The 26,654-nt window shown below is 37.2% G+C and overlaps 2 protein-coding genes across 2 annotated transcripts in view; both read left to right on the top strand.

The window, feature by feature from the left end:
• The first annotated feature begins 6,585 nt into the window (after positions 1-6,585).
• LOC120524396 (odorant receptor 131-2-like) lies at positions 6,586-7,539 on the top strand. Its single transcript, XM_039746252.1, has one exon. It carries the CDS (start codon positions 6,586-6,588, stop codon positions 7,537-7,539), a length of 954 nt encoding a protein of 317 aa, XP_039602186.1.
• A 13,645-nt stretch (positions 7,540-21,184) lies between these two features.
• Positions 21,185-26,654, top strand: part of LOC120524395 (odorant receptor 131-2-like) — a 43,781-nt gene continuing 38,311 nt past the window's right edge. The window contains exons 1-2 of the mRNA XM_039746251.1: positions 21,185-21,209; positions 21,678-22,486. Of these exons, the coding sequence (XP_039602185.1) occupies positions 21,185-21,209; positions 21,678-22,486 (834 nt within the window). The remainder of the gene's footprint in view (positions 21,210-21,677; positions 22,487-26,654) is intronic.

Genomic DNA, 26,654 nt, shown 5'->3' with positions numbered 1-26,654 from the left:
GCTACTTCGGAAACAAAGCACGATGTAAACCTAAACTTTAAATTAAGTTCATAGACAGGCTGTCGCTGTTTGTAATTTAGTGCCTACCCATATAAGGCCGTCCGTCAGCGGCAATCCAATAGCAAACTGCCACGGGTAAATATTCATGGGTGAAGGACTGTCCTTATGCAGAGGAAAATGAGATGGTCAGGGTGGTGTTTGGCACAAACTCAGCGAAACTGCGAGAGAAAGTTTTAAGTGCCGGGACTTCGGTAACATTAGATACAGCCATGGACATAGCACGACATGGCACCAGCACAGCTGGGAAACTTGGATGCATGCACACCGAGCGGGTCACGTGAACTGACGTAGTGCACAGATAAAAAGCAACAGTTCCAAAGAGCGCTGAACAAAAAACGAATTACACAATTGAAAAGGCAGCAAAAAAATATGAAGCATCTGATACATACAAGCATATTCATAAATGCAGCTACTGTGGAAATAAAGCACACGGTGGAAAAAGTCAATGTCCCGCTAAAGGAAGACAGTGTAAAAAAAAAACCCGTGCATGCAGTGTGTCGGGTCTCAGATAAAGAAGAAGATGAGCTGTTTATTGATGCAGTAAGAAACGAATCGATGAATGAAACCTGTCATCTTTACAACGATTGACAAACACGGAATGTAACTTGAACACAACACATCCTACAAATACGAATCTGATTGAAAGAAATAATGCTAATCAAATCCTTGATGACAGCAACACTCAGTAAAACTCACAAAACAATTACTGTATATTGACAGTCATGTTACGTTATTTTTAAAATGTTCCCTTTTCTTTTTCATAGCTTCTTTAACACACTACGTCTCCGCTGCGATACGCGGGTATATATATATACCCCGATCTACATACTCGAATAATGGATACTTTATTCGCCATCAATGATTGTTTTGGTAAAGCCATACTCAGTGTATTCATTAGATGAACGGTAAAAAGTAAGAGCGAGGGAGGATGACTTATTGAGGCATGCAGGCTGTAGTCTTGCGTCAACTCTATCTGAATTGCGATCACATTTGAAAAAATATATCTTTTCAAGTTCTATTTAGTCCATATGTGTCAAACTCAAGGGCGCGGGCCACATCCGGCCGCGTGTAATTATATCCGCCCGAGATCATTTTATATACTGTATTATTGTTATTAATGGCCCGGGGATATGAAGCACTGGTAACACAATAAACTACAGATCCCATAATGCAGCGCTTCAGCTGCCTTGCGAACACTTACCGCGTCCCCACCGTCTCTTCAGTCGTTTCCTTACTTTGCGAAGGAAGCAGCTTTCTCAGAGCTTCTGCACTGTTTTATAAACGAACAATATATAAGAAAGTCCTTTTTCCTTGCTTCGCCAACAAAGCAGCCTTTTTATTTAATCCACAGGTTCTCCGCTGTTTCATTGTTCATTTATTACGATTTTTATAGTTATTGTGTAGGTTTTATTTAATCCACGGGTTCTCTTCTGTGTTCACTGCGGTGTCTTCTTTCGTTTACGACCTTCACCAAGGAAGCAGAAACTTACAACCACGAAACTTTGTAACGGCGCAAGACTTCAGGTCACATCTCTACAAAACAACCTAATTGAAGCAACTATATTTACTGGCAGTGCCTCAGGTGACACAGTTTTTATTCCTCGCATCCCCGTTATACCATCTAATCTCCCATTTCAATTCAAACGCATTTAATTTCCAGTAAGGCTCTGCTTCGCAATGACAATTAATAAGTCTCAGGGACAAACACTACAAAAGGTTGGCATTGATTTTAGGCGGGATTTCTTTTCACATGGCCAACTGTATGTTGCATGCTCAAGAGTGAGCTTAGCACACAGCTTAGTCATATTACAACCAGAGGGCCGAACTGACAACGTGGTATACAGAGAGATCCTTAACAATTCATTTTTTACATATTTTCGTTCAGTCTAAAATGTTTACTTTTTTATTAATAAAAATATTCAGACAGTATTTCACCGCTGCGAAGCGCGGGTATTTTGCTAGTTAAAACATAAACAAAAAATGGCAGAGAAGAAAAAAGGATGTATAATTATGGTACCCGTATCATTGCAAGCAGATCAGACAGCAGGTATTATCTTCTTGCCATACAATACAATACATACAATACAATACAGTTTATTTTTTTATAGCCCAAAATCACACAGAAAGTGCAATGGGCTTTAACAGGCCCTGCCTTTTGACAGCCCCCAAGCCTTGACTCTCTGAGAAGACAAGGAAAAACTCTTAAAAAAACCATAATTAGGTTTGGATATTTTTAGAGTCCTGGAGACCTCATCCATCTAGCTGCCTCCCCATTTGGCCATGCCACGGCTGAAACGTTGCTCCGATGAAAGGACCCCTCTTTCCCATGATTCCTGTGATCCTCCATCAGGGATGACTTTACCATAGGCAGGCAAACAACTTGGCAGGTGGGCGTGGCACCAATGGCCACATTTGGGTACCGAGAAAAGAAACAGAATAGGTGAGGGTTAGTATTCAAATATAATTATCATGTTATTTATGTTATAGTGCTAATGACTAACAACAGAGATGCAGTATGTACAGTTAATCAGCAGCTCTAGTCAGGATATGCTAAACTGAAGTAGTGAGTCTTCAGCCGGGATTTAAAGGCTGAGACTGAAGGGGCATCTCTTATGGAAGCAGGAAGACCATTCCACAATTTAGGGGCCCTGTAACTAAAAGCTCGACCTCCCACTGTTATTTTATTAATCCTTGGAATCCTAAGCAGACCGGCATCTTGAGATCTTAATGTGCTCAGGTTTGTAAGTCATGATAAGTTCAGACAAGTAAGCGGACCTTGGCCATTTAATGCTTTATATGTTAAAAGGAGGATTTTGAAATCTGCCCTGAACTTAACTGGGAGCCAGTGTAAAGATTTAAGAACTGGGGTTATGTGTTCATATTTTCTTGTTCTTGTAATAATTCTTGCAGCGGCATTTTGGATTAACTGGAGGCTGTATAGAGAACAGTTTGAAGAGCCAGTGAACATCGCATTGCAGTAGTCAATCCTACTAGAGATAAATGCATGAATTAATTTCTCACAATCTTGTTTATTTAGAAAGCGCCTTAATTTCCTAACATTTTTAAGATGGAAAAAACATGTTTTGGACGACTTTGTAATATGCGCTTTAAATGACATGCTAGAGTCAAAGATAACTCCTAGATTGCGGGCTGATTCAGTAAAATTAATTGGGATTCCAACTGAGTTAAATGGCGACAAAATATTGCTGTGATCAGCGTCATTCCCTCCAACAATTAACATCTCTGTTTTATCTGTATTTAAAGACAAGTAGTTCTCATTCATCCATTCCTTTAATTCACTAACACAACTAATTAAAGACAACATCGGAGAAACTTCATTTGATTTAAATGAAAGGTATAACTGGGTGTCATCTGCATACGAGTGAAAATTAACATTATGTTTCCTAATGAGAGATCCCAGTGGAAGCATGTAAAGTGAAAACAGTAAAGGTCCCAGTACTGAGCCCTGCGGACACCATATTGAACTTCTGTGTATAATGATGGAGTACTGTCTGCACATTTCTGTACATACTGGAATCGATTTGATAAATAAGAATTGAACCAAGCGAGCACGGGGCCTGTAAGCCCAACATCGTTTCTAGCCTGTGCAGTAAAATAGAATGGTCAATGGTGTCAAACGCTGCACTTAAGTCCAACAACATAATTACAGTGGAATTTCCTTCATCAGAGGATATCAGAATGTCATTTACAACGCGTGTTAGTGCCGTTTCTGTACTATGACCAGTGCGAAAGCCAGACTGGAATTTCTCAAATAGATTGTAACGCGTAAGGTGTGACTGAAGCTGACTGGCGACTAATTTCTCTAGTATTTTAGAGAGAAATGGTAAATTTGAAATAGGCCTATAGTTATTTAGTATGTGTGGGTCTAGGTCTGACTTTTTAAGTAAAGGTTTAATGACTGACACTTTTAGTGCATCAGGTACGGTGCCATGCAGTAATGAACTATTGATAACGGTTAGAGACTGAAGCCGAATCAGATGTAGCCGAATTGTCTAAACAAACCGAGTCGATCCAATTTTCGGTTTGCCTAATCGCTATCAGATTCCTAACGCGGTCCTCCAAACTACTCTAAATTAACTCTAAATTAACTAAACATTTTTGGCAGGTGAAGCTATCTGCAATGTCGGCCGGAAAACCTGAGCTGTACATACTGCAGGACACACAACATATAAACGTGCCCTCGATGGGCAGAGAGCAGATAGAACTTACATTAAATGTTGAAGTCATCTTTGCCGTTTTTATAGGTGCTTCAGCGCTTTCCGTGTTCAGCTGAATCACCGTCGCTTTAAGTTTCCACCACCCGCTGAGCGATCGACTTTAATTTCTCACTGCCGGTTATTTCTACTGGTCAGCTGCCGGCTTTACCTCAGGTGAACTTGCTCGGGTGCTTTCGAAGGGCTATGTGCCTGTGGGAGACGCCGCCACTCTCTGCTTCCGCTCGCTGATCCGCTCTCTGCTTCCGCTCGCTTATCTGCTCTCTGCTTCCGCTCGCTGACTGGTGCGAGAAACCTAACACTGTGTCGCATACCATGACAGGATGCGACTCACTTTCGTATTTCAAAAAAGCATCGGGATCAGCTTTCTTAACTGCTTTTCTGCTTCCTCCTTGGAGGAGATGTGATATTTGTCTTGAAGATCCACTTTCAGTTTGGCAGGATACAAGAGGCTGTATCTGATATCGGCTTTCCGTAATCGCTGTTGTAAATGTTGTAAAAAGCTGCACGTTTAGCAGCTGTTGAGGGTGAGAAACAAAGGAAAATATTAATGTGGTTATTTTCAAATATAATCTCTTCTTTGTGTCTGAGAAGTGGCATTACATTAAGCTTGAATTGTAATCTCTCATAGCGGACAATTAAAGTCCTAGGTTCAGAGGTATTTGATCCACGTATGCGATAAGGTGCTGCTATATCGGTATCCGATTTAAAGTCCTCTCCAATTATTTTTGAGAATAGTTCAGCTAACTATTTTAAGGAAAAGAAATAAAGTCAAAGCCTTCACTTTCTATACTATTATTTAGTTTGTGAACTTTCCATTTTCATTTTAGGGTTGCAGTGAAATGAGAACTTACCTACGTGCAATGGAAAAGTCACCAGTCCAACACAGAGCACACTCCAGCACAGAAACACAGTTATTTTGGGTCAATTTAGATCCACCAGTTAACCTAACATGCACATATTTTGCATTTTATATTAAACTAGAGTACTCTTGGAAATCTCAAACAGACATAGGATGCATGTAAAAAAAGAACCCGAGCAGGTTAGGAATTGAACCCAGTTTCTTAAAGCCATGAAGAATTAAAATTAACTACTAACAGCACCATGCACACTTTTCATTCTACCATACTTTGTTAAATAAGCAAACAGGTGCACTCTTTAATTATAATCAATTTGACTAAGAGACATACTTTTTAAAGCTTGTAAAATGCAATGGTCATTTAGCTTAGATATCCAATAAATATAATACTGAAAGATGAAAAGATTAGAATTTAATTCCTGACTGAAAATACCTTAGTAAAAAATCCTTAATAATATTCACAAGGTTCTCATAATAAATGAGACCAATCCTTAAACACAAAAGACCTCTAAAACTAAATGCTGATAGTAGAGGTGACAGAACTGTAATGCTGACTGAAAAGAACTATGTGCAAAGACACCAGCCTAAAACTGAATTTATAAAAATGTGCACTTTCAACTCAGGTTACTATGAGCTTACAATGTATTTAATGTATACGTTCCATACCTTTTAAAAATCATTTCTAGAAACCAGAATAAAAGTACAAGAATAAAAGTAATATAAACAGGACCGGTGTGAGTTTGTGTGTGTGTGTAAGAAAATATGGACAGGTCTTCTCTCTTGGGGTCACTAATGCCTTGTGGTTGACCCTGTCAGGAAAGACTGTAATTGTACATTAGAATATGAGAATTTAAAAGATGGAAGGATTTTTATTTAATTTTAATTCTCAGATGCTTTCTGTTCATATATGTTGATTACACATTATAAAAAAAAAACAAATAATCACACTTTTCAGACTCCATGTCCAGCCATAGATAGAATCTGTTGTGCTATATTGCATAGTTACTCCCTGTCTCACTCTTATTGCATTATAGTGGTAATATTTGCATATATTTTTGGTTGTTTATATTGTATAATATAAGTGCATATTAGCTTATTATAATTATAATGTGTACAATCTATAGGAATTTCTTTACTTGTCCACTGCTCTATTTAAAACTGGTGTTATGAAGCTAAACATCATTAATATTTTTGGCATATTAATCTATTTTTGATGGCAACAAAAACACTATAGCTAAAATGATATACAGTCTATATTATCCAAAGAAGGAACTATGAAATGAATTTTAATAGTGATAGTGAGAACATTTGCATATGGACTGTAAGATTGTCTATAAAAGGAAATACTATATAACAAGAAATAAATTCATTTTGATATATCTTTCTGTAAATTTTAATTGCACTTCTCTACTGCTTATTCCAGGTAACCTCATGGAACTGAATATCTCCCAAAACAATAACAGTCAAGTACTCATCTATGGCAAAAATATTCAATCTAATTTTTACAGGGTAGTACTGGCACAAGTACTTGTGTGTGTCTTCCTCTACATCAACTTGGTGATGCTTTTCTCGTTCTTTAAAAAAGAAGCCTTTCGACAGGATACTCGTTACATTTTGTTTGCTCACATGTTGTTTGTTGATACTTTGATGCTGATAGTAACAGACTTAGGAATGCTCCTGATGTACTTTTGTATATTGGTTCCAGGTGGGTATTGTATCCTGTTCTGTACATTTATGGAAACCCTTACTTTCTACACACCATTAACTCTGACTGCCATGTGCCTGGAGCGCTACATTGCTATCTGTATTCCATTGAGACACGCAGAGATCTCCACAGTTCATCGCACCCTTTTCGGTGTTCTGCTTATTTGGATACTTGGATTCATCCTCGGCAGTACTTCTTTATTCACTGTACTTGCTACACAGCCTGTTAGTTTTTACGTGGAGAGTTACATCTGCAGTTATGAAATAATGCTAATATACGTCTGGCAATCTGATCTGAGATCTTGCATCTGCCTTGTGGTGTTCCTAGCAATATTCTTCTTTATTGCATTGACTTATGTAAAAATCATGTTTGCAGCAAGAGCAGCCTCTGTAGAGAAAACGTCTGCCTCTAAAGCTCGACATACTGTGCTTTTGCATGCTGTTCAGCTTGTTTTATCTTTAATTGCTCTGGTTTGCCCTTTTATTGAAACACCCATTATGCAAATAAGTTTTAACATTTTTTCAGATGTGCGATATTTTAATTTTCTTAGTTTTACATTATTTCCCCGATGCTTAAGTCCTCTTATTTATGGTGTAAGGGATGAAAAATTCTACTCTGTTTTTTGCTATTATATAATCTGTGGAATTAATAAATCTGTGTCTCCAAAATTACAGATGTAGAATGTAGATTCATTTTTGCAGTATCTAAAGTTTTAAAAACACAAGGAATTTATGAAATTTTTCTAACCAATTTCATGAAGGTTCTTATTTGGACTTAGGATTTAATACTGTAATAAATGCTGGCCAGTCAGATGTGCAAATATTCACACAAAACTGGAAAAAAAGTAATGCTAAATTAAAGCACTGTTTATAACACATTACATTTTATAAATAGCAACTATACCATGTTTGGTTACTTTCTTTGAAAGTAATGAGTAATGTAACTCAATTGCTTTTATAAGCATTCATCCTTAGTAATATCATCTATTTATTTAACAATTTGGCACTCAAAATAGACTGGAAATAATTTTATTCTTTTAATAAGATTATGAATTATGTTGTGATGCTTTTCTCTCATAATAATTTAAAATATTAAATTGTGCATTATGTATACTGTAATAATTGGTGTGCTGTATATAATAAACGTAAATAATTGCACTATTTTTGTATTAAACAGTAAATATTTTATTGTGTTCTGTACAAAATGTGTAAGTAAAAGGTTATCAAATGTAATGGGGGTCAACAGACTCATCTAAATATACAATATTTATGGCCAGCATCTGTACCTCATACCCTAACTACAAAGAAACAGGAATCAGATGCTGTAATTCCAACATTAAGGAGTCCAGTACAACAGTTATTTTATTTCAAATGCAAAAAACGTGGTTTGTATAAATCAAATTCAGTAATGCTGACCTTTAAACCATCACAACGATGACATCACACTTCATGCACTCTCAACTGTTCCACTGTAGCAACTGCAAAAAAATGACCAGAGACCAGCAATGCTCATAAAATTCTAGCTCAAAACAAAATGAAAAGAACAACAAAGAATGTAAGGACAATTTAAAATTATATATAATCAGAAAATTATGGAAAAAGAGTAACACATGTTTACACACTTACCTTTTTACACATAGTTTTCTCTTCCATTTAAAGATTATAAAAGTTCTAACATTTAAGATGGAAATAAAAAACGAAAGTTTCTTTCTTTGCAGAAATGTATATTGTTGTATGTGTAAAGCATTGTACATTGATGGGTATAATCTACAGTAGTATGTTTTTATTCACATTTTTTATAACAGTAAAACATAATTTGAAACTGATACTGACAGGCAGGTGTAAGATAAGAGAGTAACAAACAGGTTGTTGGGGAAAGTCAAGCTCATTATTGTAGGTAACTGTCTTTTTAAAATTCAAATTAAGTTCTAGATTTTTAAAGTAATAGTTTCAGTAGAGTCTTTCATTTATTACAAAGAAACTATGAGCACAATTATACACCCATCCAGCCTCCATGATGCCAGACATTATGCAGTACAGAGGTCACATCCCTAGCATTATTTTGTAGCAACTGCCAAACAAATGGTTTCACTTGTGATGTTACTATTATCAATACTGTAGCGACCCGTGGTCGAGTCTTGAAGTTTTTAAAGCCGATCTCTGCCGTGCACCTCTCCCAAGCTGTCGGCTACAAGTGTTATGCACGCAGCTGTACCCAGCTCTTTAAGTAACACATCATGTCCCATACACCAACTCTAGCCTGTACCCAGCTTCTTAAGTAACGCACTCATGTCCCATACCCCGCACGACTCCGAGTGTCTCGGCATTAATTGCTTAGATGAAATCTTAGCAATAAATACAGCTCTGTCCTGTTGTATCTCTTTATTCACAGATAGCCAGAAAACAAAGCTCGACATTATTGCGCTGCCATTGTCAAGGTCATGCAGGACACATTTCACATAACCGTGGACGGCGATGACCCAAACCCACCCAACTAATTGAACACAAACACAACATTATTTACAAGTTAAGAAATTAATAAATACAACAGGAAAAACATTAACAAAATCAGTGAACTCTTCCACCATAAACTGCCGGGTCGCTACAATACTATTAAAATAAATAAACACAAAACTGTACCAACACATCATAAACCAGCTCTAGCCTTAAACGCTTTGATGCTATCTGTTTAAACTGCTTTTTCAGTGGTTAAAGTTAGGGCGAGCGAATTACACACATACTGTAATTGTCCACTCTTCCACCATAAATGAATGTTGACTTAATCAGTTATCTAATTTATTTGGAGGATTTAAGAAGTCATTTTTTTCTTTTGTGTCATTTTCATTTTTTCTACTAGTTTTCCTCTTTTTTGTTGTGAAAGTGCAGGTTGATGTTAAAATATGCTGACAATATGAGAAGTAGTGCAAGATAAACATCTCAACCTCTGTGAAACCCCATGTAGTGAGAATTGGCTCCAGGCTATACTTTGGGCTCTTGTAGTTCTTGTGTTTTGAGTGTATCCATGTTGAGATCTGAAAGACACAAACACAAAGTTACAAAAGTGAAGAAAAACAAGTGCTCTTTATTAACATGTACTACAAACAAAAATAGTGAAAAAACAAAAATCCAAATCATTAAATAAAAAATCTAGTCCTAACAACACACACACACAGCAAAAATAGTTGAAATCAACAAAACGGAAATATTTACAAAAATACCATTCCTTCCTCCTATGCCACTCAAAAATCAAGAATGGAACAGAAAAAAAAAATCAATTAAAAGATCTTATTCAAAAATTACATCCTCTTCCTTCTTCCACCAAGAATAATTAAGAAGAAAGATGAAAAAATATACACAAAAACACATGTCATTCTTTCTCCTCCAGTGAACGAGCAGGAAAAAGGAACTCAAAAACTATTTACATTAAAGAAGGAAAAAAAACTATCAGCATACTCGAGCTTTAACTCATGCTCACCACTCCACCTTCACTCTGCATTTTGTTCTGAAAGTTAGCCAGACACCCAACCCTGTCAAAAGACAATACAATACAATTTATTTTTGTATAGCCTAAAATCACACAGGAAGTGCCGTAATGGGCTTTACAAGGACCTGCCTCTTGACAGCCCCCCGGCCTTGACTCTCTAAGAAGACAAGGAAAACTCCCAAAAAAAAAACCCTTGTAGGGAAAAAATGGAAGAAACCTTGAGAAAGGCAGTTCAAAGAGAGACCCCTTTCCAGGTAGGTTGGTCATGCAGTGGGTGTCAAAAAGAAGGGGGTCAATACAATACAATACATAGAACAGAACAAATCCTCGATACAGTATAAAAATAAAAATTTTAGAAATACAGAATAGAATTTAACAGTAGATGATATCACATAATATGATTTGGATTTGTTTAGAGTCCTGGAGACCTCATTCATCAAGCTGCCTCCCCCATTTGGCCATTCCACAGCTAAAATAGCACTAATCCGATGAAAGGACCTCTCTTTCCCACAATTCCTGCGATCTTTCATCAGGGATGACTTTATCTTAGGCAGGCAAAACAACTTGGCAGGCGGGCCGTGGCACCGTTGTTTTGCCTGCCTTTTTCTGCACCACATTGCAGTAGTCAATCCTTCTAGAAATAAATGCATGAATTATTTTCTCAGAATCCTGTTTATTTAGAAAGCGCCTTAATTTCCCAACATTTTTAAGATGGAAGAAACATGATTTGGACAGCTTTGTAATATTCGCTTTAAATAACATGCTAGAGTCAAAGATAACTCCTACATTGCAGACTGATTCAGTAAAATTAATGGGGATTCCAACTGAGTTAAATGATGACAAAATATTGTTGTGATCTGCGTCATTCCCTCTAACAATTAACATCTCTGTTTTATCGGTGTTTAAAGACAAGTAGTTCTCATTTATCCACTCCTTTAATCCACTAACACAACTAATTAAAGACAACATCGGAGAAACTTCATTTGATCTAAATGAAAGGTATACCTGGGTGTCATCTGCATACGAGTGAAAATTAACATTATGTTTCCTAAAGATAGATCCCAGTTGAAGCATGTAAATTGAGAATAGAAAAGGTCCCATTACTGAGCCCTGTGGGACACCATATCTCACTTCTGTGTATTATGATGGAGTACTGTCAGCAGATTTCTGTTCAACCTCTAGTGTCCACACTTTTGATTTATAGGTCAAAGGGGAATTATGGGGCCCAATCCATATCAACGCAGTCACATTCTCCAATCAGGGAGCACATAGCGATGTGACCATGGAAACCGACTATCATTCAAACTGAAAGAGGCTCTAACAAAATGCCAGACAACTCAAAAGGGAAAGGAAGGGCTTTACCCAGGCAGTTCTCAGCAAAAGTGGAGAAATGATGACCCAGACTAAGGATGTAGGCTGGCAATGAAAGGAACATTTTGAGGAGCTTCTGAACCTGATGGTCTCACCCTCTGTGGAAGAGACAGAGACAAAAGCTAATGGGGAATCAATACCCATTTCCTTAATAAAGGTCGCTGAGTTAGTTAACTCCACAGTGGCAAGGCCCCAGGAGCAGGCCTAGAAATATTGCTCTAGACATTGTGTTGACATCATTGAAATGCTATTTCATTGTTGCATGGTCTTTGGGACCTGTACCCCTGAAGTGGCAGACCAGGGTGGTGATCCTCATTTTTAAAAAGGGGAGCTATAAAGTGTGCTCCAGCTAATGGAGGATCACAACCCTCAGCCTCACTGGGAAAGCTAATAGCAGGATACTGGAAAGGAAACAGCACAATTGTGGAACCTCAGATCCAGGATGATCAATGCAGATTCCATCAAGGTCATGAAACAACGGACTAGCTCTTCATCCTCATGAGGATCCTGGAGGAGGCGTGGGACTACACCCAATCAGTCTACATGTTGTAAAAGAAACACACTGCAACAAGGTTAAAGGGTTGGGGAACCGTCTCCATATACTGTAGTAGAGATGAGGTCTGGCAAATCACGGGAAGGTCGTGATGTCATTCGGAAGGGACAAGACATGACTAGGGAATGCGGAAGTGGCCCGCCTGTCCGAGCGAGCAACTGTTGGTGGTGTTATGGTGTTGGACTCTTTGTGGCTCGTCTTTCCTGTAAGAGAACAGAGAGATGGCTTTCTCCTCCGTCTTGCAGATTCATGCGGCGCATTTAGTCCTTTGGTTGCCTCCTAATCGCACATGTGTGACAATGTGTATCTGAAACCAATCATGGACCACTATGAAGGGGATGGTCAATGTTAACTGACTTCCCTGTAGAGGTAAGAACCCAAGGAGAAAAAGCAATATATACCTGAGCTTGGTTCCAAGGTGGCAAACACCTGGTAGAAAGAGAATAGACCAGTCCTCTCCAGTCCTTTGCTGGCATTGGTACTGAAAGTCAGGCTACCTAACTTTCAACTGTCCACAACTATAAGAGCCCATGGACTGTGGATGGGGTGCTGGCGAAAAGATACTATTATGTAGCAGGTGCCACTATGGTTAATGGACAGTCATTCACCGTACATTTTGACTCTGGCTACAACATCTCCATTGTAGCCTGACGGTTTATCTACTCATGTAAATATGTTGGGAAAAGGGCTAGTCTTATCTGTATACATTGTGAGACATTTTGCTATCCGACAGCCACTTGCTCCATAACTTTCAAAGGCTGCACCCACATATTACAGGTACAGGCTACTAACTGCCTGCTTCAGATGGGAACAGTGGATTCATGACTCGCTGAAGTGTGGTAGAAATGCTGTGAGTTTTGCCTAATGGTCAGCCAACCACTGAGAATGCTCCATTTAGGCAGCATTTCAAGCTGGACAATGACTATTTTTATTAGGTGGTGGAATATGTATATGAGCTGGTGCATGCTCATTTGCTAGGTGCCTACTTAGAGTCTGATAAAATGCAGGAAAGCATTAAAGCCAGGTGGTATTAACGAATGTTAACTGACCCAAATTCCTCAAAGAGACTAAGCACCCCTCATTCCAATGTCAATAACTGACATCCCATTTGAGTGGGTCAAAACTGACATCATTGACCCACTTGAGCCATCAGCTTGGGGTCACAAATACATACTTGTCTTCACCAAACGTTCAAACAGAGGTTGATTAATGTGGTGAATGAGGACCAGGGGATTGGGATCAGTTGCTCCCTCTTGTGCTTTTCATTTACCAAGAGGTGCCTCAGGGCTTGACATACTTCTTGCCATTTGGGCTCATATCCCGGAGACAGCCCCAAGCAATACTTGATTTATTGAAAGAGGGCTGGAAGTAGTCACAACCATCCCTCAATATACTCTAGTACCTTATGCAACTGCACAAGCGACTCTCCAAAGTACACTTCCCCCTAAAAGAACATTTGGAGTGCATGCAGTGCACCTATTCACAGTTGTATTGGCACCAAGGACCGGTATGGGCTTGTGTGAGTTTTGTCCATGGGATCGGGTCATGGAGTTGGTCACCACATCCCACTCCAATGTCCAAGCTCACTGGCAGAGGACATAAGAGATAAAGGAGCGGAGGCGGCTTGTTGACTAGTCTATGATACAGTCCAACTGGCAGCTGTGGGAACTTGTGTGTCATGTAAATCTGTTAAAACCCTGCAGGGAGAGAGAGAAGGGGTCCTTCTGTCCACAAGGACGATGCTCTTTGTGGACACCTTGTCTCTCAATTATGGGGAGTAACTCACTCAGTAACAAAAATGGGACCTAGAGGCAACTATCCCATCTGTTTTGGAGGTGGTGGACATGAACCAGAATCATGGCCCGTGACATTGTCACTGAGTCAGGGGTCATAGTATGGGAGTGCCCATATTGACTCCTTGAGGCAAAAAGAATTGAGGTTGAGTTGGAAATAAGATAAATGCTGGATCTGTACATGATTGAAGAAAGTCTCCACCCATGATACATTCCAATTTTTCTGGTCCCAAAGCACAATGGTAGTTGCTGCTTCTGTCACAAATTCAAGTCACCTGTTTTGATGCATATCCAAAACCACAAGTCAATGATCTCCTCAAGTGGCTGAGAGGGACACATTACGTATGATGAAAGGATATTAGCAGATTCCCCTGACAGGTCCGGCTAAGGAGAAAAATGTCTTTAGCACCCCTAACGGACACTGGTAGTATTCTTCCTACCCTTTTGGGTATATGGGGTGCTGGAGACATTTCAGCACATGGTGGATAGACAGCTCCAACCTCACAACCCTATAGTGTTGACATAATCATTTATTAGTTGACAGTCATTTATTCCAGCACCTGGCAGGACATCATACAGCATGGCTTGGCTGTGCTCACCATCATCCACATAGCCAGGCTGCATATTAGCCCAAAAAAGTGCTACTTTGCCTTGAAGGACGTAAAACACCTGGGTTACACGGTTAGCAAGCGGCAAGGTCAAGCCTGAGTGTTCTAAAGTTGTGGCCATTTGAGACTGGTTTGGGCCTCACATGAAAAGCCAAGTACAGGCTTTCCTAGGTCTTGTAGGGTATTACCAATGTTTTGTCCCATATTTCTGTAAAAGAAAAGGTAATGAGAAATCAGGAGGGGATTAGAACAAGAGCAAACATAAGGGCCTTCTTTAGGTCACGAAAAGCTGTTTCCTTTTCTCAAGTCTACACCATTGTGTTCTGGGCCCGCTTCTTGATGCAGAATCTCAGGTGACTATCAGCTTTGGCACTTTTTCTATTGAATAATATTCTTGAGGTAGAAGGTACAGTGGGGCAGACTATTCCTTATTTAGGGTATATTGAAGTTAATACTTTGTTTTCTGAGATCACTGTAGGAATATTCTTGCCCTTCTTCCTGAAACTAGATACAACAATGAAATTCCCTTTTTGGTGGTCACAAATGTTTTAAACCAGATGAACAGGACAAGAACCGAATGCAGGATATGTAGTAAGCCAAAATCCCTAGAACACTATTTATACACAATGTGTTAAAAAACTGTGTTGTAGATATAAGATTGAGGAAAGGAATGGTTGTGCTGCAGAAGTACAATTAAGAGGCAAAACCAATGTAACTTTGCTTACTTGAAAAAATACTGTAGTTGATAATTACATAAACAGTTGTTCAGTAAGAAAGGATGCACCAATTCTAATTAAAGCCCCTTCATGTGTGAGTACTCACGACAGTCTTCAATTTCAATCAATCAATCAACATTTATTTATATAGCACTTATTCATACAAAAAAAAAATGTAGCTCAAAGTGCTTTACAAAATGAATAGAGTAATAGAAGACACAATAAAAGATAAACATAAGTCAACATTAATTAACATAGAATAAGAGTAAGGTCCGATGGCCAGGGTGGACAGAAAAAACAAAAAAACTCCAAAAGCTGGAGAAAAAAATAAAATCTGTAGGGGTTCCAGACCAAGAGACCGCCCAGTCCCCTCTGGGCATTCTACCTAACATAAATCATCATATTTTCATGGAAGGACCTGATGATGATGGTCACGTAGACTTCTGGCTTTCAGTCCATCATTGTTGGAGCATCATGATGCTTTGAGTAGGTGGTGGTGGTGCAGGCCGCCACCACAAAGAAACCGGAAAAAGAAACAGAAGAGAGAGTAGGGGTCAGTACGGATTTTAGAGCCACCATGAATAGTTATTATGAAGAATTGAACATACAGAGTATCAGGATTATGTTAAAGTGAAGTTATAAAAAGGCCATGTTAAAGTAATTTTACAGCTACTGTGTGTTTTTGGAGCTTCATTCCATAATTTACCTGAAATTCTTATTTTGCTGAAGATATCACTCTTCATGTCCATCAGAAGTTAGCTGAAGTATATTGGGTGTAGAATACATTCCCTACAATGCCAACTGGAAGATCTTCTAGTATTTCTAAGACACTCATTTCTTCAATGTAGAGCAAGTTAGTTTGTAAAGAAACTAGACCAGCAACTGATATATATTTTGACTTTACAGACACTCCAGTTGGAGATTAATGGGAAGCTTACATGTCTAGGAAACTAAATAGTATTTCAAAGGTCTTTGCTGTGCATGATTTAGATTTTGGATACACCACCAAGGTAAAACACTATATTAAGTTATCAGATCCAATGCTCTTCAAGCAGAAAGCTTAACCTATTCACCTTTCTGGTACTAAGGACGTTAGACTCCATTTAAGTAGCTATGCTATGGTAAAATGATAAGGGAGCCTTTGCTTCTACTTTAGCTGTTGTTAAAAAATAAACAGTGTAATCAGATTGTGTGTTGACTATCATGAAATAAACATTCAAACCATTAATGATGCCTATGCCTTACCCAATATACTGTAGAAGACACTTTTCAGCTTTAACAGAAGCCATGTAGTTTTCTGGTATGGATTTAACATTTAGGTATTATCAGATAAAAGTAGAGGAGGAAGAGAAACACAACACTGTCTTTAATGCCAAAGCTGTGGAATGGTCTGTCTCTTACTATGAAAGGTGCCCCTTAAGTCTCAGCTTTTAAATCCAGGCTGAAGACTCACTACTTCAGTTTAATATACCCTGAGTAGAGCTGCTGATTAGCTGTGCATACTGCATCTCTGTTTTTAGTCGACAGTACTAAAATATAAGGAATATAATATTTATAAACTGTTACTAATCTCTGACTCTGGCTTACTTGACTCTTTTTCAACAATCTGGCCATGATTCTAAAATTGCTGATGGACAGATATTGCTGTTTTTCATTTATGTTAATTAGTTTCTAATTTGTTTTGATGTATTTTAAGAAATATGTATCCTACAGTATGTATGTGCAGCTCTGTAATGCCACCTTCTAACATATTAAGGGAATATACCATCCTGGGAGGCTGTCTCCCCCTGTCCATCCATTATATTGGCCTCCCACCCAGATGAGAACAATTAATTAATGTACAGATATTGCTGGGCTTTATTTATGTTAATCAGTTTTGAGTCACTTTTTTCCCATCTTTTTTAAACAAATCTGTCTTTTGTGTGCTCATTATATAATTAGCAATCTGTAATATTTGTAGTTGCATCTATCAATCTAGCACTCAGTGAAGGGTGAATACAAAAATAAGTTGACTTGAATTTAATGCTGTGCAATAAAATATGAATATAATATTCTTTAAATGCAGTATCTCATCAGTTACATAATAAACATAATTATTTAAAAATTAAATAAAATACCATTCTTTATCTACTGTATATGACTGGTTCCAATTTGAAATAAAGAAAAGATTTGTGAAAATGGGCAAGGACTCAGGAAGCTGGATCTAACTTTGAAATACAAACAACTTGAACAAGCATTTGTCATGTTTTCTTAAAGTGCTCTTTTCAATAAGCAACTTTGCCTTTGCTGATAATTAAGTTTTTAAATAATAATAAATTCTGTGTTATCTTAAATTATGTAAACAAATTGTGACTGTCTCAGGAGGCAATGTTGTTGACTTCCCAAAAGGTTTCATTAAATGTAATCAATTATTAATATGTTCTCTGTAATGCATTAGGCTTCTTAAAAATCCATAAATATTTTGTTTGCCTTCACTATGGAATCAAACTGGCTTTTCTGAAGATTACAGATAATTAAGGTAACATTTATATTTCATATTACATTTACAACTTATTTAATAATAATCACGAAACCAATTTTTTATCTTTAATCTTAGTCTGTGTAACCTGAAAACACAATTGAAATAAATCAAAACCTGTGTTTTATCCATGTGTAAAATAGTTTGATGGCTTACCAATATTAATGTTGACTCAAGGCACACCAATACTATCATGCACAATAAAACAATAAAAACACAGTTTAACTTAGTGGCTAAGCCTGCACTGACATTTTTCTTTGTATTGTTATCTTTACCAGAGTGCTGCACTGCTTGTTTAGGCAATACAACATATCCATCCATCCATTATCCAACCCGCTATATCCTAACTACAGGGTTACGGGGGTCTGCTTGAGCCAATCCCAGCCAACACAGGGAACAAGGCAGGAAACAAACCCCTGGCAGGCCGCCAGCCCACCGCAGAATACAACATATCCATCCTTTTATTGTACCCACTTAATTCAATTCCAAGTTTGTGGAATACCAGAGGCGGCCAGGAACAAACCTGTAGGGGTACAAATTTGCTTTAATAAAGAAAACCAACATGAACCCCATGTACAATCTAAATGTTAAGCATTTAGGGGGTTCTTTGTTGCTTCATAAAATATGTATATTTAGTTTTTACTTGTAAGTTTACCTGAAAGGAAAACTATTTGACTTTTATTATGATTTAGGGATTTTAGACTTCCAAAATTTTATTTCTGTTCTCTTTTTTTGCTTTTTATTTTATTGTTAGTGTAATTTATTTTCAAACCACTTGTTTGTTTATTTTGGGGCTGCCATTTTGGATACTTTTTCATAACAGCAGCCATATTGTTGCAGGCAGAGCTGCTCTGTTACTACAACTCTGTTATTATAAATAGCATCATGTGATGTCATGATTGGACAGCATTATATATGGCGGCACACCAGTCCTCATGCCCAGAATTCTGGATTCAATAAACAGATGTTTTCAATCTGCTAGTTAGTGCATTATTTTCCTTAAACTTTGCCTGAGATTCTGACTTTGAGTTTTAGTTAACATTTGTGGCTGTGGTGAACTGATTCATTTTGATTATTTGGTTCAGACTTCTGTGAGTTAACATACTTAGTTTTCCCTTTCATCTCCTAATCCTTTTTCATATTTTTTCCCTGTTTTCTCCAATATGAACAATTGAATAAAAATGTACTGTGAAAACCTTACAAGTTATTGTAAGAACACATATTTAATGATGTTAACAGTACATGAATCCTAAGATGAACCAAATGAATGTTTGATTTGCAGTATTTGCAGAATTATAATATAAAATAGCAGAATTAAGTAATAGGTAATGTCCCTGAAAAAACAAAATAAAAGAAATATATAAATTAGACGTCAATAAAATGTGTGCATGTTTATTTATCTGAGATACTGCATATACATATATAAGGTACATTCACAAGTAAATTGAGCAGGAAAGACACAACCTATATACCCATCCCAATAATATGTATGATGCAGGCTGTCCTAAACTGTGACAGATTGAGCATTAAAGGTATGTAGCACACAAAAAAAATAATCACAGTGTGCAAAGTGACATTCTAATTGTCAATAAGCACTGCTCTTTTGAAGAAACGTTTTTTTTAAAGTATGCATTAACTGTATTAATTTGAAGTGCCTATAAGATATGTATGACAGTCTCGGGCAAATGTATTTATTTACATATTCTTCTTAAAGCACATTAAAAATGTAAGCAAATTGTTTAAATAGTACTATACAAAACTTAATGCTTATTTATGATTGGAATACTTTGTAATAATTGGAATATTTTGTAATAATGATAGAAATAATTTCTAATCACAAAATTAGTCAAATATTTATTTTTGTCATTGTTGCTAGCCTCTGTCAGTGCACTCAGCCTATTTACTGAAGGCTGTCAAGTGTAAATATGGCATAAAAATATGTGTAAGTGCACTTACATAAGGCTTTTGCATTGGAACCTGTTGTTCAAAAATAAAGAAAAACAGAATTTTCTAATTTGTGAGGTTAGTGACCTAAGGTATGCGTTGTAATGGAGAGTCACAAAGCATGCCTGTAAAAAAATGATATACGTTGATCTTAAGGCAAACATTTAAGAAAGGCATGGGTTTATTAATGACAAATATGTTTAATGCTTAAAAAATATCCCCAGACATAATAAGACCACCAGATAAACAAAAGACTTTCCAGTATAAACTCAGCATAATGCATATCATCACAGAATACAAATTACATGTTAAATTGTGCATAGTTTTTATGGATATTGTATCTTTGCATTAGAACCTGTTTTACTTTCTAAACTGAACTTAAAAACAATATATGTTAATTTATTATTGAACTAATAATTCTAGGTGCAAATATAGTTAATGCCCTCACTTTTTGTAGCAAAAAAAGTCCTGAGTCCACCACAGGGTACACTCCAGTACAAATGCACATCTACTCATATTAGGCCCAATTTAGATCCACTAGTTAACTTAAAAACTATATTTTTGGCATGTTAAATGAAACTATAGTACTCAGAAAAAGCCCAAACAGATACAGGAAGCATTTAAGCAAAGACCTTGAGCAGGCAGGAAATTGAACCCAGGTTCGTAAAGCTATAAGTAGCACTAAGCACTAACAGCTCCATGCATTTTTTTCTCTCTAACCTGCTTTTGTTAAATAAGCAAAAACATGTATTCTATGATTATCGGAGACAATGAGAAGACATTAGATGTATTATAAATAAAGACAGTGTGCAGGCTGACAACTGAACCCAGGTTGTTAAAGCCATGAGGAAGCAACATTAACGAAAAGTAGCACCATACAATTTTTTATCTCTATCACGCATTTGTAAGCAAAAAAGCACTCTGGAATTATAATTTATTTGACTGAGGTACATGCTTTTTAAAGTTTATAAAATACAATGGTCATGTAGTTTAAATTTCTTATAATAAGTTACTCGAAGAGAAAAATGATAATTCTTGTCTGAGAAGATCTGCACTTATAAATTGTCGAAATTCACTGCTTAACCATCAATAAAATAACGAACACTGTTACATCAAACGGCACCAACCCTAAAATGCAAATGATCTCTGAAACTGAATGGTGATAACATTATAACTGTAATGCTGACGGAAAAGAACTATGTACACCAGCCTCAAATATGACAACAATTATCTGCTACACCACCAGATGGTTTAAGTAATTGAATACCTAAAAATGTGCACTTTTAGCTCAGGTTACTGTGTGCTTACAATATATTTAATGCATTCTTTCATTACTATCATGATCATTCCAAACCAGAATGAAAGTACACTGCAAAAAATAAACTGGGCTTTTATGTTTTAATGTGCAATCTTTAAGAATGTGTTTATTTGTCTGCAAAAGATTATACATAAAGGTAGATATAAACGTGCTATAAAGGTAAATCATTTTTTGGATATATTAGTCTGTTGGTCTTTTTGGGAGCAAAAAAACAGTAAAAAAAAATGATATACTGTAGATATTTATCCAAAGAAGGAAACATGAGATACTGGGGGTTTTAAAAGTAAAGTTTCTGGTGTTGCTGTGTATTGATTTATTAATGAATTGCTACATTCTTGATAAAAATTTAATGCATGTATTTGTATGAAGAATTTATTATGCATAGATAATATACCATTTACATATAGACTGTAAAACTTGCCTAACAGGAAATATACAGCAAAAGGAAAGAATTTTTTTTTGACATATACAGTATTTCTGTAAATTGTAATTGTACTTTCTCTGTTTAATCCAGGTAACCTCATGGAACTGAATATCTCCCAAAACAATGACAGTGAAGTATTTGTCTATGGCAAAAATATACCATCTAATTTTTACAGGGTGGTACTGGCACAAGTACTTGTGTGCATCTTCCTCTATGTGAACTTTATGATGCTATTCTCGTTCTTTAGGAAGGAGGCCTTTCGACAGGATACTCGTTACATTTTGTTTGCTCACATGTTGTTCATTGATACTTTAGTACTTATAGTAACAGACTTAGGAATGCTCTTGATATACTTCTGCATATTGGTTCCAGGTGGGTATTGTATCTTTTTTTGCACCTTTATGGAAACCCTTACCAACTACACGCCATTGACTTTGACCGCCATGTGCCTGGAGCGCTACGTTGCTATCTGTATTCCACTGAGACATGCAGAAATCTCAACAGTTCAACGCACTCTTTTTGGCATTCTGTTTATCTGGATACTTGGATTCTTTCTCAATAGTACTGATTTATTCATTGTACTTGCAACACAACCGGAGAGTTTTTATCTTGAGAGTTACATCTGTAGCTATGAAATGATGCTGCTGTACATCTGGCAAACTGATCTGAGATCATACATCTGCCTGGTTATGTTTCTAGCAATATTCCTCTTTATTGTATTGACTTATATAAAAATCGTGTATGCAGCAAGAGCAGCCTCTGTTGAGAAAACCTCTGCCTCCAAAGCTCGTAATACTGTCTTCTTGCATGCTGTCCAACTTGTTTTATCTTTAATTGTTCTGATTTGCCCTTTTGTTGAAACATACCTTATGGAAATAAATTTTCAGATTTTTTCAGATGTGCGATACTTTAACTTTCTTAGTTTTACGTTATTTCCTAGATGCTTAAGTCCACTTATTTATGGTTTAAGAGATGAAAAATTCTGTTACGTTTTTCGCCATTATATAATCTGTGGATTGACTAAATCTGTGTCTCCAAAATTGGTGGAAATTTAGAATTCTGCTCAAAGTGGCACTCATTGATCTTCTTCTTCTTCTTTCGGCTGCTCCCATTAGGGGGTTGCCACAGCGGTTCATCTTCTTCCATATCTTTTTGTTTTCTGCATCTTGTTCTGTTACACCCATCACCTGCATGTCCTCTCTCACCACATCCATAAACCTTTGCTTAGGCCTTCCTCTTTTCCTATTCCCTGGCATCTCTATCCTTAGTGTCCTTCTCCCAATATACCCAGCATCTCTCCTCTGCACATGTCCAAACCAACACAATCTCGTCTCTCTGACTTTGTCTCCCAACCGTCTAACTTGAGCTGAACCTCTAATGTACTCATTTCTAATCCTGTCCATCCTTGTCACACCCAGTGCAAATCTTACCATCTTTAACTCTGCCACCTTCAGCTCTGTCTCCTGCTTTCTGGTCATGTTCTCCGACCCATATAACATAGCTGGTCTCACTACCGTCCTGTAGATAATTGGGTTAATTATGCAATTTCTCATAAATTGCACATTAATATTCAATAGCATTTTTATAGAATGTAATAGCACAGTACTCTTGGTGCATATTAAACAAATCAAGATTCCATCCTTGCAATGTTTGATCAAAGAACTATAAGTATGTATAAATCAATTGCATTATATATCTAGTAACTCCACTTAATTTATATCAAATGCATTTGAGGTATAAACTTGTTACTTCATAGTTACAGCTAATACAGTGTATAAGTAAAATGTACTGTAATCTGCAAAGAACACAGTGGAAATTGTGTTCATTTGGTCATTCTTGATATGTTCAATGCATTTGCTTACTGATGATGTTTTCTCAGTTCTGCACTTTTACAATATCTAACATATGTCCTCAACACCTCTTCATCTAATGATACTTCCTTAAAATTCTTTTAAAAGAGGAACAAAGAAGGTCTGCATTGAAAAATGATTTATTTAGCAAGTAAACTAAATGCCTATTTAATTTTATTTAATAAGGAAATTTTAACAAATATCTTTATTACTTGGTATTTTAGCACCTTAAATGTTTTCCTGTTTGATTGTTTCTTTCAACCATTTAAAACTGATGATTTGAACATTATATTTGAGAAAAAATGTCATGCTCTGACTTTTGTTTGTTGAAATATTTAAGACTTAAAGTTCCAAGGACATGAATCCAGTTCACAACCAACCCCAGCTACACCCCGCAACAAGTCATTTGATTTTATCCCACTTTAATAAACATGCATGTTGGGTTAATAAGTAACTCTAAACTAACTTGGCAACAAACTGTAGGTGTGAGTGTGTTTGTATTTATTGAACGACTGTCATCCTATTAAGTGCAGACTCCTGAAGCCCAGTGTTTCAGAGATAAACTTTAGCTCCTTTTGACTCTGCAATACAAAAGTGTTAGGATGGATGGAGGAGAAAAGTTACCATTGTGGTAATGAATTTTTATTTACTATATAATAAGCTTTTTCAATGTATTACAAATATATATATATTGTAAAAGATAGCCCAACCAAAGACAGACACGACAATGCAGTGTCCACAACACACACTTTTATTTTCACACTATTTACAAATATTTACAATTCAGTCAGTCCTTGGTTCCTTTTGACCATACATCCATTGTTGGCTCTGGGAGCGATGTACTCCGGCCAGCCAAACACCTCTCTTCACTGGTTAACTACAATTACTGTAGGGTGAAATCAGCCATAACCCACCCCCTTCTGGGTAGGGTCGGGGGTTATCTTGCGGTCTTGTATGCTTTTTATCATCCAGTTGGCACTCGGAACAACCACTAGGCAAACTGGAGGCTACTGCCAGCATTCTTTATGTTTGAGCGCCACCGCGTAGTATGTGTGTCTGTCTGGCCCGGAAGTGAGACGTAGAGTCAGGGTGAGGGCTCCAGCTCCGAGGATACGCAAGCGAGGCCAGCACACCAGCAAAAGGAAACCTCCTAAAAAAGACAGTCGCTTAGCTGCTAATACACAAATGATGCGAACACTTCGGCAACATGAATCCTTCTAGCAGAGAGATTGGCCCAGAGTAGTTATGACAATTTAAATACTTTCTAGGATCCCATGCTGGGCTTACACAGTTAGTATATAGTTGGCGACTGCCGGCATTCTTTATTTTTGAGCAGTACACACACCCCTGTTGCTTTTCAAATTAAATAGAGTTGGCCGATTCCGAGCATCAACTGATGATAATATGTATACGAGACCGCAAGACAAGGACATAGTGAGTCTTTGTTTTTTAATTTATTTTTATTTTTAACGTTTTTTTTAAATTATATTTTTCTCAAATAAGTAAAAAAAAAAAAAAGATGGCGAACTGGAGGTGGCTGCCAGCATTCTTTATGTTTCAGCCACCATCGTGCCCCTGTTGCTTTTCAAATTAAATACAGTTGGCCGGTTCCGAGCATCAACTGGATGATAACATACATACAACATCGCAAGACAAACACATTAGTGAGTCTTTATCCATCCATCCATCCATTATCCATTCTGCTATATCCTAACTACAGGGTCACGATGGTCTGTTAGAGCCAATCCCAGCCAACACAGGGCGCAAGGCAGGAAACAAACCCTGGGCAGGGCGCCAGCCCACCACAGAAAACCCATGCAGACACGGGGAGAACATGCAAACTCCATGCAGGAGGGACTCGGGAAGCGAACCCAGGCTTATTGTTTGTTAATTTATTTTTAATTTTAAAGTGTTTTTTTAATTATGTTTTTATATAGTGACAGATAGGGGGTGCTGTCATCCCCTTGAACCCTAAGACCAGACACCAGACACCAAATGTTGACTTTATTTATTATAATAATGTGCACAAGCACCTCCACCTCCACTATACTTAAATAAATCACAATAACAATAATCAATACAATCCACAATAATTTAATCCTCCACACCTTCCAGCAGCTCAGTCTCCCTTCCTCTCAACTTTGCCCCCCGCTGGGATCTCCCAAGTCTTTTTAAAGTCCTTGACCCGGAAGTGTTTCTCTCTCTCTGTTCATGTGACTTTATAACACTTCCGAGTCAGGTAAAACTCCTTTTCTTCAGCCCAGAAGTACGTCATTTCCTCTGTTCCCTCGACTGGAAAGTACTTCTGGGCTATAAGGCAAATAGAAGTCCCTGGGCCTCCCTGCAGCGTCCCCCATGTTATCCAGCAGGGCTGTGAGGAATGACTCCAATGTGCATGATGCCCTGCTGGAATTTGGGGCACTTCCATATTGCAGGGAGGGCTCCATCTGGCGACTTGGGGGCATTGGCCATATTCCACCACATATATATATATATATATATATATATATATATATATATATATATATATATATATATATATATATATATATATATATAGCTGGAGGGCTGATCGCACCCTCAGAGGACACAGGCGCTCCTGGGAAAACACCTGAAACACAGTCTACCTACACATTGCTCCTTACCCTTCTTACTTGCACTATAATGTGTGATAAACCTCTACAGCGGTACTCCACTTACTTAAAAGCCTTGTACAGCGCCTGTCAACTTTGAAATTGATTGTTTGCTTTTCTTTCTCTCTCTCTCTGACTTTCTCTGCTCCCAACAGAACTGCCATCTCTATCATGTCATGGAGCACGTTTAAACTTTTGAAAAAGAGACAAATGTTCATTTGCAGTGTTTGAATAAAGTTCATCTATCCACAACCTCCTGTGTTTCTGTGCAAATCTGGGACCCAAGCATGATGTACTGTTTATATATATATATATATATATATATATATATATATATATATATATATATATATATATATATATATATATATATATATATATTATCTTGGTAGAGTAATATATATTGCTCTACTGTCCCCTATTGTATTATTAATATGTAGCCTTAGAATACCTAATCTCACAGACTTACCACTGTATATAACTTATCCCCACCTTCCCTTCTATATCTATAACCTCAGGCAATTAGATGTAGTAAAAGACAAGCAGGAGTTAAGTTACACATAAAATAATGTATTACTGATAAT

The sequence above is a fragment of the Polypterus senegalus genome, chromosome 2 (genome assembly GCF_016835505.1).
Source record: "Polypterus senegalus isolate Bchr_013 chromosome 2, ASM1683550v1, whole genome shotgun sequence".
In the NCBI taxonomy this organism is placed as follows: domain Eukaryota; kingdom Metazoa; phylum Chordata; class Cladistia; order Polypteriformes; family Polypteridae; genus Polypterus; species Polypterus senegalus.
This window is presented reverse-complemented; position numbering and strand designations above follow the sequence as displayed.